Source organism: Pollachius pollachius (assembly GCF_949987615.1).
Source record: "Pollachius pollachius genome assembly, chromosome: 3".
Lineage (NCBI taxonomy): Eukaryota > Metazoa > Chordata > Actinopteri > Gadiformes > Gadidae > Pollachius > Pollachius pollachius.
The window spans coordinates 49,835,881-49,850,978 of record NC_136936.1 but is presented as its reverse complement, the minus strand read 5'-3'; the positions used below and the strand labels follow the sequence as shown (position 1 = coordinate 49,850,978).

Here is a 15,098-nt window from a genome sequence, read left to right as displayed (position 1 = left end):
GCTAAAAAACAAACAGCACCCCCTTCTGTAAAATACTTACAGTAAGTGTTATCTTCTATCAGACTAGGCGTTTTACTTGCCTGCTTATCAGTTTCGCAAACCAATATTTGACGTTTGACACACTGAAGGAGCAGACACAATAGAATCCAGTTGCATGTGTGATAACAAGATTAAGAAGAATTTCACAAGTTTGCTCTGGAAGGTGACCAAAATCCATCTCACTTCACTTAGACTGGATTTAGTTCTGCCCTACCCACCCTGACCATCTGAGTTGCATCCTCTCCTGCCACAGCAACAGAGGTTACGCTGTTCGTTGCACATCCTCGCATGCTTCAAAGCCTTCGACCCTGCTTTTACATGTTCAAGTTCGAAAAATAAATGTTTCCAACCAGTGTGTGGACAGTGAGGCCCCCTTGTCGACCAGAACGGCTTCACAGGGGAAAGGCAGGGGTTGCTCACGATTCAAACACATAGTCCAGGTATCTCCAGCAGGGTGTGCAGGGAGGAGGAAGCCCTCAGAAGGTCCTGACGGTGTTCCCCAGCGACCGTCCGCGGCCCAGCCCTCCGTCCTACTCAGTGCCGTCCTCGTTCTCCGCATCCTTATTTCCGTCCCTGGAGTCCCCCTCCTCTAAGCGATTGGCAGGGAGTCGCCCGTCTCTCGTCCCCTCTTTGCGTCCCTCGTGTTGTCCCCCCGAGCCTTGCGTCCCTCCCCGCCCGGCGCCGCTCCCTCCCGGCTGCCTGTCAGGGTCCGGTCCGGTCTCAGGACCCGACTCCATCTCGGCCAAGCTGGTCTTCCCTCCCTCCTTAAGCCCTTCTGCCTCTTGCACGTGGGGGTCGTCGTGAACCGTTTGTGGGATGCCGTCCTCCTCTTCCTTCCCCTCAGGCGGCTCCACGTCCAACTTCTTGTCCACCATGCTTGTATCTGTAATGGCCTCCCCCGCCACGGCCTCAGAATACACGTCAGTCTCAGGTCTGGACGCTGTGGGTCTGGCCCCCCCTCCGTCTTTACCATCCTCTTCCTCTCCCTCCCCTTCCTCTGGCTGCTCCGCGTCGTGGGGGGATGTTTGTGGCACGTCTTCTCTCTCCCCCTCAGGTGTCTTCACTGCTGGCTCGGCAGGAGGCGCCGTCTGTCCCACCCCGTCTCTCGCGTTGCCTTGATGGTGCATTGTCTCCTCCTCCGAGCTCCCATCTGTATTCCCCTCCCCCGCCACGGCCTCAGCATCCCGGTGAGGCTCAGGTCTGGACGCTGGGGGGCTGGCCCCCCCTCCGTCTTCACTTTCCTCCTCCTCCCCGTCCTCTTGCCCCTCCGAGTCGTCGTGCGATGATTTGTCCTCCCTCTTCCTCTCAGGTGTCTCCGCGGCGGGCTCGACAGCAGGCGTCACCTGTCCCGCTCCGTCTCCTGCGTTGTCCTGTTGGTGTACCGTCTCCTCCTCCGTGCTCCTGTCTGTGTCGCCGTCCCCCACCACCGCTTCAGAATCCTGGTGAGACTCCGGTTTAGACGCTGGGGAGCTCGGCACCCCTTCGTCATTACCGTCATCGTCCTTGGTCCCCTGTGGGCCATCCCGTGACGTTCCTGGGACATCGTTTTCCTCTTCCCTCCTCCTCATCACTTGTTGCTCAGTAGGAGGCGCAACCTTTCCCGTATCGTCTTCGTCCTGTTTGTCCTCAGGCGTGCGTGACGTCTCTTCTGTGTCTTCCTCCCTCCCGTCCGTACCCCTCTCTCCCGCTTCGGCCCCCAAGTCGCTGTGGCTGTCAGGGGGGGGGGCCTGCTCTGGCGAGCTCACCCCCTGTCCTTCCTCCTCCCCGTCGTCTTCCCCCACCACCCCTTCCTCCTGCAGAACCTCAGCCCCATGTGGAGCGCCAGCTACTGCTTCCTTCATCTCCGACGGCTGGGTCACAACGTTCACCGGTGGTTCACCAGCAGCCACAAGACGCTCGCCACCGTCTTCATCCGCAGGACCGGCCCCCGTGTCCTTCTTCTCCTCCTCCTCCTCCTCCTCCTCCTCCGCCACCGCCTTCTCCTCCTTCTCCTCCTCCGCCACCGCCTTCTTCTCCCCGGAGGAGGAACCAAGGAGGCTGAAAGGAGCAGGCCCCACTGCCTCAACCTTCTCCTCAATATCCTCCTGCTTCGCCCCATGCAAGGAACCAACGCTGCCCGAAGGAGTGTAGAATGTTCCCTCCTCCTCTCTCAGTACGACTGCGGCAGGCAGCGCCTCTGGATCTGATCCGTAGAGGTCTGCGTCGGCTGCGTGCCCGCCTTCCTCAGAGCCAAGATGGCCGCCTTCATCAGAGCCAAGATGGCCGCCTTCATCAGAGCCAAGACGGCCACCTAGATCAGACCCAAGATGGCCGTCTCGCGGGTCCATTGGCTGAGGAGCAGTTAAATCAGATTCAGACCCCAGGCCGGGCTCCACCAGGACGCTCACTGCCGAGTTGCCCGCACTGAGCTTCAACTCCAGGTCGCTCTGCTGCGGAGGATCCGGCAGCCTGGACTCTGAGGAGTGGACACTGACCCGGGTGGAGTCCCTCCCCCCCCCAGAGTGGGTGGTGCTGTCCTCTTCCATGGGGGGCAGCAGACGCTGGGCGCTAGGTAGCGTGGCTCTGTTACCGTAGGCCTTGGAGTGGCCCGACCCTGAAACCATACCATAAGAAGTTAACCTACCGACACAATGGTTTCAAAGGACGATAAACTTATTGTTTAAAATGTCTTTCAATTGTCCACTAAAGTATTGAATTATTCAAACAGGGTTAAGTTGAAAGAATTCTGAAATCTATAGATACACGAAATCCATATCTATATCTATATACACACACAAATAAAATAATTATACCATTTGATCGGTTCAGCGGCTGTGACTCCACGTCTTCGATGCCATCGGACTTAGGGTGTGCTGTAGAAGTTAATCACGGGGATTAACACTCGTATTGTTGTATTGTGTGAAAACACGACCTGTACTCCTCCGAAAAACACCTGACAGGAGATGCATGTGGGGGCTGTGTGGAGAGCATGGCGTGTTCCTTGCAGAGCACACCATGTAGAGATGTCTGTACCTTTGCTCCATCTCAAGTAGCCCACGACGCAGCCCACTGATATAACCACGAGCAGACAGAGCATCACGATGGCAATGATCCCTCCGGTTGGAAAACTGTCTGCAAGGAAATGAGAAAAATGGGAGAAAAAGATTGAATTCGCAAGCACGAATCAGAGCTTTCTCTTAAAGGCGACATACTATACCACCGGGTGTGAGGGAAAATCTGCGTCGTCTGACATCACTAGTGGGCGTGTCCACCTAGATGTGCGTGGATAGATGAGCAACGTTTGCTTCAGTCCACTGGGTAGGCTGGTAGACTGGTCTACCCGGCACACATCTAGGTGGACACGCCCACTAGTGATGTCAGAAGGACACGCCAACTAGTGATGTCAGAAGATGCAGATTTTCAAAACGGCTTGTAACGGCTAATCACACTCTCACACCTGGTGGCATAATATGTCCCCTTTAAATCAGCAGGTTGCATTACGCAACAATTCCTCACTCGAAACCTTGAAAAAAACCCTTATCTTCACAAGATCAACCCTTTGTTAACATTAGCATTAGAACGCAAATACATTTCACTCATTCGCCTTTATTCTGAGAAATACCTGAAATGCCAGTGTTGCAAGCTGAGAAATGACGCGGTGTACTGTCATAACCCCGGAACAATGAGGCCCCATTCCATCACCGCGATAAGCAGGGTGGTGCTTGCCGAGGCCTCACCTGGGTAACAATCTTTGGCCACGAACGTGCCCATCTCCTGGCTGACGGGGTTGCTGGCCCGGCAGGTGTACACCGTGTCGTCCTGGTCTCCAGCCAGGGCAACCGTTAGCCCCGCCCCCTTCGTCGCCACTCCGTCCAGCGGGGTCCAGGCGTAGGTGATGAGGGAGGGGGGCCCCTCGGCGCTGCACCTGAGGACGGCGTGGGTCCGCGCGGGGTCCGACTCGCCGACGCCGCTGACCGTGCCGTTGATGAGGCAGGTGATGGTGGGCATCGCCACCTTCTCTGCAGACAGACAAACATGACCTCTGTTAAACACCCGGGGACGGTGATGGCAGCGATCTTTAACTTTGATAAACAACGAATAAGCATCGTCCTCCATGGACGTCAGGGCTGCTAATAAATACTCTGGGTCTTATATGACAGGAGATTAAACGCTTTTTAAATCCAGTGCAATATTTCATAAATGCAGACAGATTTAAGTGTTCCAGGATTAAGGGTTACCAGGGAACACTAAATGGAGGTTACGCACAGGGCAGAGGTTCAAAACAAGCCGGTTCACTCCAGGAAGCTTCAGAATAATGATGTGATGTTTCCTCATGAGGGGGTAAGGGAGTGGCCTGGCTTGGCTGAACCTGCTCAGTAACTTAACCGCCAACACACACATTCATATAGGCCTATATACATTGCTGATATATATATATATATATATATATATATATATATATATATATATATATATATATATATATATATATATATATATATATATATATATTGCATTACCTTAATTGTTTATCTTCTCAGGTCTTGCACCTGTTAATTTGTATATTTATTTGCATAGTAAAGTAGGCTACCATCTGTGAAGAAAAACGCTCACCAATAACCGCCACCTCATGCTGGGAGTAGTACTTCTTGTTGTTGATGGTGGCCTCCAGCTCGTAGGGGCCACCGTCAGCCAACCGGAGGTCCTTGATGGTGAGGGAGGCCGTGTGCCAGTCCAGGACCACCCGGTCCCGGAACGTCTCGTGGACACTCTCCTCACTGCCGTCGAACTCCACTACTTTGCGAAACGCTTGTTTCCAGATGATCGCGTCGGGGGCCCCCCGGATTTGGGGGACCAGCGTGGTTTCGGAGCCCATGCGTCCATATTGAAGGGCTTCCACCGCAACTGCGGACGGGAGCTATTTACTATGCATGCTTCAACAGGGTAGAGGCTAATGGATACTTTCGTCCTTTATCCAACTCATTCTGCTATTATGTTGGCGGGATGACTCCAAACGATTGTAGTAAGAGTTCGGGTAAAAAAGAACGAAACACAATAACAGATAACGATAATTCAAAATATGAGTAGGAGCCTAGAAGTTCTAGCGCAGCGAGTTTAACCTATCATTTATGATTAATTATTAACTTTAATAGGTATCCAAAGCAGTGCTTTCAGGACAACATTTGCCTACGAGACCCTCGTTAAATAATCTGGGTCTGCACACTCTCTCTCTCTCACACACACACACACATACACACACACACATACACTCATAAATCTAAAAGTAATAACTCGCAGGGATTGGAGCCCGTGGTCCCTAAGCCGTCTGATCAGGACGTGAAAACTCACCGAGAGTCAGGAGTAGAATGGGCCAGACCAGGAAATAGTGAACAGCCATTTCATAGAGACAACCCACACTGACTTTCGCAGCGCCAGCCAGGTGGATCTGCTGTGGATCTGCCGCTACGGTCCTGGTGTGGTGATTTACGCATCTAATGCGTAAACCATAATATTTGACTGAAAGCGACCTAAAACGTCCGGTGCCTATGCGCAGGTAGGGTTGGAGGGATCGGACTCTGAGCTAGGTTAATGGTTTCCCAGAGGAAAGTGAGGCCGTCCCACTGAGTGACGCGTGAAACCAGGTCACCTGAGTGGCAGTCAACTCAGGTGAGGATGTGCGCCAGTCTTAACCTCTGATTCAGGAGACCCTGGACTGTCGGGATTTGGGGTTTCAGAACTGCTGAAAATCTCGGATTGGTTGACCTGGGGAAAAGGTGCATTCGTGCGCTTCAAAAGCCATCATTCTGCGCACTGGAAGCACGGCCAAAATTTCAAAGGGAATTGAAGACAACATTAAATATAAAACAGAGCAAAACTTTATTATATATCAAAGTATTTGTCATTTCATAAGTTGGCTTTTTCAACACGAAATGTAGGCAAGGTGACGTAATCATTCTGTATTCATTTGCTTAGCAAAAGCATAAACCTTAAGCCCAGTTCAGACCAAAGATTCGCCTCGCAACTGCTTGCAACGAGACTGTTTTAGAACGTCGCAGGGGAAAAGTCGCAGCAGTGTGAACTGGTCGTTGTAAGGCGGTTGATGCCGTTGCAAGGAGTCGCCAGAGATTGAACATGTCAAATCGCCAGGTCCAGTTTACGAACGCGACGATGTAGCTATTTCTCTTCAGCCAATCACAGCACAGAACAACTTGTACGTCACGGCCTTACTCCATTCCGGTCCCGGTCCCGTACTGTCCACTCCAGCATACGAAAATGGCAGACTTCTGGTCCGAGGAGAGAGAGGAAAAATTAATTCGCTTGCTGGAGAAGCAACCTGTCCTATACAACCTGTCCTATACGACGTTGGCAGTAAGGGGAATAGCAACAGGGAATCAAAGAGGAAAGCAATTTGCGACATTGCAGTGGCACTTGGTGTATCCGGTAAGTAGGCTAACGTTAATGTTTTGTTTTTCTTTTCTGTTATTTTTTCTTTTCCCCGTTTCCTGTTTTTATTTTCTTTCATAAAGGCATAGCTTAGGTTGTAGTACCCAACTGCGGCTCCATATTCTCGGCTTTCTTACTCGCCGTCTTCTCCTTGTCATGATCAGAGCAACTGCAAAAACTGCGACTATTTCACTCTCACTAACATTACTACTACGCCTGTTTATAATTAAGTTATCCATCTCCACGTAGTAGTTGAGCCGATGGTAAACAAAGACAGATAAAACAGAAATTAAACTAACGGAAAATGTAATGTATCCAATTAGCGGTTAATCTTAAACTGTAAGCTCCGACTATTTACTCCAATGCAGAAGTGGTGGAGAATGACAACACAGTAACTCTAGCCTACTCTCAAGCAAAATAAAAATAATCGCAAACCTAACTAATCGCAAACCTAAGTTAGTTAGGCTGAGGTTAGTAAATGCAAGTGATGCTGATGCTGTTGCGTCTCACAGCTGTGCCAGAGCGTTCACAGTTGCTAGGGAAGTTTTTAGAACGTCTCGTCGCAAGGAGTTGCAAGCAGTTGCGAGGCGAATCTTTGGTCTGAACTGGGCTTTAGAAGGACCAGATGAACAACTTTGTCCCCCACAATCTCTGGCTCACACTGGGGTATTGAACTCAGCAAATATTTATCTTACCTACCTCTGCTATTTCCTCTACATAACACTGCTGTACACAATCATTTCAACCGCTGTTTACACAAACTCCTGAACACACACACACACACAATACACAAACTGTACACGCCCGCACGCACACACACACACATAATACACAAACTGTAAATGCACACACTCACACACACTATACACACACACTCAAACTACACAAACCTCAAACTGCAAAAACACACACACACACACAATACACAAACTTTACATGCACACACACACACACACACACACGCAATACACAAACTTTACACATGCACACCCAAACTTTACACGCCCACACAATACCCAACCATTACACTTCACAAACAGCCTCCACAGATGTAAACCCCCCCGCCACTGCCCCCATGTGGTGAGTCACGGCGCGGCGGCGGCGGGCGTGGCGGGCGTGGCGGGCGTGGTGGGCGGGATGCGGTGGATGTGCGTGTAGGACTTCATGAGCGTGACGCTGCCGTGGTGAGACACCCCGAGAGGCAGCACACACTCCTCGGTCAGCACGCCGCCGGCCGCGTCCCAGCACATCACCGAGGAGATGACCTGGTTCCGGTCGTCCCGCCCCCCCGTGATGAACAGCTTGTCGTTGCACGCGGCCACGGCGCAGCTCGCCCGGTCGCCAAGGTGACAGACCAGCGCCCAGACGTCCCCCGCCGGAGAGTAGCTGTACATGGCGTGCATGGCGCCCCCTGGGGGAGGGAGGGGAGGGGGGGGGGGGGGGGGGGGGTTGATTTAGGACATGCATGCTTGGACTCTGACTCTCTCTCTCTCTCCCCCTCTCACTCTCACTCTCACTCTCACTCTCTGACTCTCACTCTCACTCTGACTCTGTTTCTCTCTCTCTCTCTCTCTCTCTCTCTCTCTCTCTCTCTCTCTCTCTCTCTCTCTCACAGAAACAAACACACACACACACACCGTGTGTGTGTGTGTTTGTTTGCACACATCAACACACACGCACACCGCGTGTGTGTTGATGTGTGCGTGATCTGAGACCATCAGAGAAGCGCGTCCCCATTGGTCTGTGTGTGTCGTCATGTACCCCGACGTGGGCAGTGTGTCTGCCTGTACGTGTGTCAGCGTATGTAGAACCACGGGGGGGGGGGGGTCACTGACCGACGACGTAGATGTGGTCCTTGAAGGCGACGGCGTTGATGCATTTGGCCTCCACGGGCATCGGGGCCCGAGTCCCCCAGCAGTCGGCCCCCGGCTCCCAGCACTGGACCGCGTCAGTGGCTAGCCTGCCGCCGGGCCCGCCCCCAACCACGTAGATCCACCTATCGTAGCTCGCCGCCGCGAAGGAGCTCACGGCCAGCCGGAGAGGGGTCACCTGCAGAGGGGACGCGGAGCGTTGAGGGGGGGGTCCGTGTGTGTGTGTGTGTTAGGGGTCCGTGTGTGTGTGTGTGTCTTAGGGGGCTGTGTGTGTGTGTTAGGGGGCTGTGTGTGTGTGTGTGTTAGGGGGCTGTGTGTGTGTGTGTGTTAGGGGGCTGTTTGTGTGTGTGTTAGGGGGTCCGTGTGTGTTATGGGGCTGTGTGTGTGTGTGTGTGTGTTAGTGGGCTGTGTGTGTGTGTTATGGGGCTGTGTGTGTGTGTGTGTGTTAGTGGGCTGTGTGTGTGTGTTAGGGGGTCCGTGTGTGTGTGTTAGGGGGTCCGTGTGTGTGTGTTATGGGGATCTGTATGTGTGTTTGTTGTGATGAACACAGCAACGTTAGTGCCGGGCTGCATTTACATGATGCTCTTCTAACCTGTGGCCACTCAAAGCTCGGCCACTAATTCACCTAATCATACACACAAGCATTCATCCATTCATACACACATTCACACACGCACGGCGACAGCTGGCCTGCCGCTAGCAGTGAGGGTGAGGTGTCTCGCTCAGGGACACCTCGGCGGTCCACTAGCTGGAGCCGGGGACCGAACCAGCCAGCTCCGGTTGCCAGACGACCTGCTAAGCCAGCGAAAAAAGGTTACAAAGCAACCACCTTTCTCCAAGCATTCATATACCCCAGGGGTCGGCAACCCTAGGCACGCGTGCCGCCACTGGCACGGGGCAGCATAAACTTAAAAAAAAACTGGCACACTTAAAAAAAAAAATATATATATATATATATATATATTTTATTATTAATATTTTAAAAATTCACAGCACAATGCGGCAGCATAATCATTACTACCGATTTTTCTTTGCACTTTATTCTGTTTTGGGCATTTCCTCCCAGTGCAAATATGTTTAAATTACTTCAAATATTTTTGCAAGTGGCCTGTATGCATCGCCTTCACATGGTTTTGCAAAGCTGTACATGTCTTAAAGATGTTGATGTGGATGGTTCCAACATTCTCATATATTCTCGTTTTTTTACATTTCTCACAGTGCAAATATGTTTTTGAATGAGTTTCTGAAAATGGTGTTTTAAGATGGGACATATGTAATTATAATTTGTAAGCCCATGTTGCAAACATAACAACCAAAAAAACATTTAAAATGTTGATGCATGATTGTGGACTATATGGAAATAGTACAATTCCAGGTCTTCTGGAAATGTTTTTGGTCGCTGTGTCATAATTCAGCTTAATTTTTAATATATTGTTGCTTAAGGCACACTCATTAACGAGAAAATGTCAAAGTGGCACTGCATGTCGAAGAGGACCCCTGATATACGCGGACAATACGCATGAGAAGGGCCCCACCTGGGTCCAGCAGTTGTGGAACGGATCGTAGGCCTCCACGCTCGTCAGTCTCTGGCTCCCGTCGAATCCCCCGAGAGCGTACAGCTTCCCCCCGTGGACGGCCATCTTGTGTCTCCATCGGCCAGTGGCCATGGGCTCCGTCCGGATCCACCGGTCCAGGGCCCCGTTGTACTTCCAAACCTCATGGGCCGTCTCCTTCCCTCCTGGGGGGGCCGGGGGGAGACACAGGGAAACCCCCACCCCACCGTCACTAAGCATAGGAGCCTGTCTCTCTGTTGTCGGGTGTGCAGATAAAGAAAGTGGGATTCTTGTGAAACTCACTGCCACAGAGCATAGGAGCCTGTCTCTCTGTTGTCGGGTGTGCAGATAAAGAAAGTGATTCTTGTGAAACTCACTGCCACAGAGCATTGGAGCCTGTCTCTCTGCTTTCGGTTGACAGAGAAAAATGATATGATTCTGAAAAATTGATTCAGCACGAAAATCTCCCTCTGGGCTGTTATCACAGGATACTCATCGGCCCACTTCCCCACAGGCCCCGGCTCTTGTCTCTGTGTCACTGGGTTGGGCAACAACCAGTAGACCAACGGCCTGCGACCACAGAGCATGGTCCCTCGTCTCGCTGTCTCTTCTAGGCGCTGGGAAAATGTTGGCGGGCAAAACACAAACAAAAACACCCCTCCCCAGTGAGCCTGGACTCTGCACACGTTTGTCCTCGAACAGAGCGAGCCTCGGAACACCTGGACGCCCCTGGCTGTGTGGTGGTGTGGACGTCCCCTGTTTAAACACCCCTGGGTGACAATGTTTTCTGAATGTTTCCACCGTGGTTGGTTTCATTTGCTATCTCCCACTGTTGCTGAAGGAGAAGTGCACAATGTGTAGAAATGCACAATGGTTGAGATAATCTGGGGTAGGGAGGATTCTTTGGGCGAAAACAACAGATGCCGTTCGAAGGTACTTGTGTGAGAGCAGGATGAAACATGACGATTTCAGTCGTGGTTCTTACTCATACCTCTAAGTCTAGATCCTGGAGAGGCTGCCAGTGACTCTCACCTGATATGTACACTTCCTTGTGAAACGTGATGCAGGCGAACTCCACCCACTTCCTGTTCTGTGGCTCCTCCCCCTCCGTCAGCGGCATGCGGGCCACCTCGAGCCGGCTGCGGCGCAGCGGGTCCAGGCAGGTTACCGTGGAGATGAACCTCTCGTCCCGGGTGCAGCCCCCGATGATCATGAACACCTCCGAGAGGAAGTGCTGCATGCGCGGCTTGGTCCGCTCGGAGACCACCTGTCACATGACGGTCACATCACGGTCACATGACGACCTCATGACGGCCACATGACGACCACATGACGGTCACATGACCACCACTTGACGACCACATGACAGTCACATGACGGTCACATGACGTTCACATGACGGTCACGTGACGACCACATGACCACCACATGACGGTCACATGACAGTCACGTGCCGACCTCATGACCACCACATGACGGTCGGATGACAACCACATGAGGGCCACATGACCACCACATGACGGTCACATGACCACCACATGACGGTCACATGACGGTCACATGACCACCACATGACGGTCACATGACGACCACATGAAGGTCACATACAACTATTTACAAAATCAGCCGTTGAGAACTTCTCTGAGGTGAGTAAATGCTAAATTAATATAATTAATCGTTAGTCGTAAGTCGCTTTGGATAAAGTTATTTGCTAACTGTCCTAAATGTAAAAGTAAATGTAAAGTGTTGCCCACGACGAGGTGGAGCGGGCCCTCACCACGGCCCCCAGCAGGTGGTAGCAGCGGGCTTCCTGGAGGACAGGAAACGCGTCGACGCAGCGGCGAATCAGCTCGTCCGTCTCCACCGTCGCCACAAAGTAGGCGGGCTCCAGCAGTGGCAGGCGGACGTGGCGCAGCATGGCGGCGAGCAGTGGCTCGCGCTCGCTCTGGCTAGCCCGCACCTACCAGAAAGCTGACGTCTGAGAAACGGCGCTCCAACACGACCAAACTCTAAATCTAAGGTGTAAGGTCACTTCTAAGACGCAATTTCTCCAAATCGTAGAAATGCAGCCAATGGTCGCCATTTCTAAGATTTTGATAGAACTTCAGTCGGAACTTCAGAGCAATATGATGGTATGTTTTTTAATTGCGAACAAGCTCTGCGTATTCACACAGAGTTTGGTTGCGTTAAGGCCACGCCATTCTATGATTTCCAAACCGCCTTTTGAGCAGTTGTCATCTCGCTGCAACGGCGGCCCGTACTCACCCAGCGCATCAGAGCCTCGAACACGCACTCCTCGCAGGTCACGCTGAGGTCGTCGCGGCTCAGGGCACTCTCCAGCGCCTCCGCTGGCAGGAAGTGGAACTCCTCCTGCGGGATGACCCGGGAGAAGGCGAGGACGATGTAGTCCAGTGCCCGCGTCCTCAGGTTGGTCAGGGCGTGGCTGTCGGCCAGACGCAGCACCCCCACGCAGCTCTCGGCGTGGAGGGACGTGGTCAGGAAGCCGGCGCACGCCTCCACCACGCGCATGAACTGGAGGACCACGCACACACACACACACACACAGATTTAGGCGTCTCAGTCAAATGCATGACACGCACATTGTATTATGTGTAAATGTAAACACACACACAGACAGGCACACACACACACACTGTCTTACACACACAGCCACAGACACGCATGTACATGACAATAGACACACACACACAGATGTAGGTGTCTCAGTCAAATGCATAACACGCACTGTGTTTTATTTGTAAATATAAACAAATACGCACACACACGCACACACAATCACATGCAGACGTAGATGTCTCAGTCAAATGCATAAAACGCACTGTGTATAATGTATAACTATAGACACACCCACACACACACTGTGTCTTACACGCACACACAAACACACAGAGGTAGGTGTCTCAGTCAAATATATATATATATATATTTATATATATGTATATTTATATTTATATAACACCCAATGTGTATTATGTATACATATAAACCCACACACACACAACAAACAACACCTCACAGATGCACATCCTGTTGTGATGCCTAGCCCAGCTGCGCAGAAGTTCCAGGGAGAAACGGTGACAGTTCAACGTAACGTGTGACTTTCACTTCCCCGTAAAAATTAAAAATAATAATTAAATTACATATGGAAAAAAGTGGGCAGTAGAATCATGCTTGAGGGGATGGGAAAGGCGTTATATCAGACTAAACTGATACTGCGGTAGGTAGGAGCTGACTGGGGTAATAACAGCCTCTGGCGCTCTGATCAACAGCCAGCAGAGGGATGAGGGAGGGGGGAGGAGAGACAGTGCCTCACCTGGAACTGGCTGGCCGCCTCCAGGATCCTCTGGACGTTGGAGCTGGTGATGAGGGCCTGGCTGGTGTAGGTGTAGTCCAGTAGGCAGCGCATGGTGCCGCTGTCCAGGCCTTTGATCTCCACCTGCTTCTCGTGGGTCTCTCTCAGCCCGCTGCAGAACATGGCCCTGCAGGCCAGGTGGGATTCTCCACTTGTTACAATCTAGACCCCACATTACAATCTAGATTCTGCCTTACAATCTAGACCCTGGGTTACAATCTAGACCCTGCCTTACATCGAGGCCCTGCTTTACAATCTAGACCCTGCCTTACAATCTAGACCCTGGGTTACAATCTAGACCCTGCCTTACAATCTAGACCCTGGGTTACAATCTAGACCCTGCCTTACAATCTAGACCCTGGGTTACAATCTAGACCCTGCCTTACATCGAGGCCCTGGGTTACAATCTAGACCCTGCCTTACATCGAGACCCTGCGTTACAATCTAGACCCTGCCTTACATCGAGACCCTGCCTTACAATCTAGATTGTAACACGCGTCACATCGAGGGCTCGCATTATATCCAGACCCTACATAACAACCTAGACCCCGAGTTACATTGACCCTGATTTACAATAAAGCACCCGCGTTGCAATCTAGCCACTTTAGGGGAAAGAAATGTAAGGCAGCCTTGGGTTTTTGTGGAAAAGTGTGTGTGCGTCTGTGTGTCAACACCTGGGTCATTTCTGTGTGTGATCGTCCATGTATGTTTCTTTGTGTGTGTATACGTTTGTGTGTGTGTGTGTGTGTGCGAGTGGTCATGCATGTTTCTTTTTGTGTGGATGCATGCGTGTGTGTGTCCGTGCGCCCGCGTGTGTGTCCATATGTGCGCGTGTGTGTGTGTGTGTGTGTGTACATGCGCCCGTGCCTGTGTGTGTGTCCGTGCGCCCGCGTGTGTGTCCATATGTGCGCGTGTGTGTGTGTGTGTGTGTACATGCGCCCGTGCCTGTGTGTGTGTCCGTGCGCCCGTGTGTGTGTCCATATGTGTGCGTGTGTGTGTGTGTGTACATGCGCCCGTGCCTGTGTGTGTGTGTCCGTGCGCCCGCATGTGTGTCCATATGTGTGTGTGTGTGTGTGTGTACATGCGCCCGTGCCTGTGTGTGTGTCCGTGCGCCCGCGTGTGTGTCCATATGTGCGTGTGTGTGTGTGTGTGTGTGTGTACATGCGCCCGTGCCTGTGTGTGTGTCCGTGCGCCCGCGTGTGTGTCCATATGTGTGCGCGTGTGTGTGTGTGTGTGTGTCCGTGCGCCCGTGTGTACCTGAAGTAGTGGCTGGCGGCGGCGAGCACGGCGCGGTGACAGGGGAACAGCTCCCCCTGGACGGACAGCGTGACGTCCGTCAGCTCCCCGCCGGCACGCAGGGTCTCCATGCCCTTCTGTAGCTCCCCGGGGAGCCCCCCGTCCTCCCAGCACAGCTCCCCCGGGGCCCCGTCGTAGTCCCGGGCCCCCTCCAGTCCCGGGGTCTCCTCCCCGGCGGGGGCCGGCGGCCCGTCGGTGGCTGTCTCCAGCAGCTCAGTCATGGTTAGCTCGCCTGTTCTCCAGCCGTGGCCCCGTCACACCAGCATCACAGCTGGAGGGTGAGGGCCGTGTGAAGGCGCCCGGAGGGACGCAGCGCTGTCGGGGCAGATCGACTCACCGCGGGGGGCGGGGGGTGGAGACGGGCTTCCTGTTTACCGTGCGCTTGCTTCCTATTAATTTTGTATCGCGCTGCGATTGGTGGGTCTGACGCTCGTGGCGTTGATGAGGCAACAGTCGCGTGCTTGATACTTCCTTTTTTGGGAAGCAAGACAAAGCAGCTCACGCCTGACACCGAGTCGACTGCTGCCCGGCTGAAAGCCTGTA

At 52.5% G+C, this 15,098-nt stretch overlaps 2 protein-coding genes across 2 annotated transcripts; both read right to left on the bottom strand.

Moving 5' to 3' along the window:
- Positions 1-569: 569 nt before the first annotated feature.
- On the bottom strand, positions 570-5,604 carry LOC307073898 (uncharacterized protein; the record flags this gene model as incomplete). The annotated part of the gene is made up of 6 exons (XM_079733856.1): positions 5,368-5,604; positions 4,633-4,923; positions 3,756-4,037; positions 3,052-3,150; positions 2,832-2,891; positions 570-2,632 (listed from the first exon to the last, which is right to left on the bottom strand). Exons 1-6 carry the CDS (start codon positions 5,414-5,416, stop codon positions 570-572), a joined length of 2,844 nt encoding a protein of 947 aa, XP_079589982.1. The 5' UTR covers positions 5,417-5,604.
- A 318-nt stretch (positions 5,605-5,922) lies between these two features.
- Positions 5,923-14,913, bottom strand: klhl6 (kelch-like family member 6). Its single transcript, XM_079732580.1, has 8 exons — positions 14,517-14,913; positions 13,221-13,386; positions 12,152-12,418; positions 11,664-11,846; positions 10,919-11,153; positions 9,869-10,071; positions 8,298-8,511; positions 5,923-7,873 (listed from the first exon to the last, which is right to left on the bottom strand). Exons 1-8 carry the CDS (start codon positions 14,774-14,776, stop codon positions 7,548-7,550), a joined length of 1,854 nt encoding a protein of 617 aa, XP_079588706.1. The 5' UTR covers positions 14,777-14,913; the 3' UTR covers positions 5,923-7,547.
- Positions 14,914-15,098: the final 185 nt, after the last annotated feature.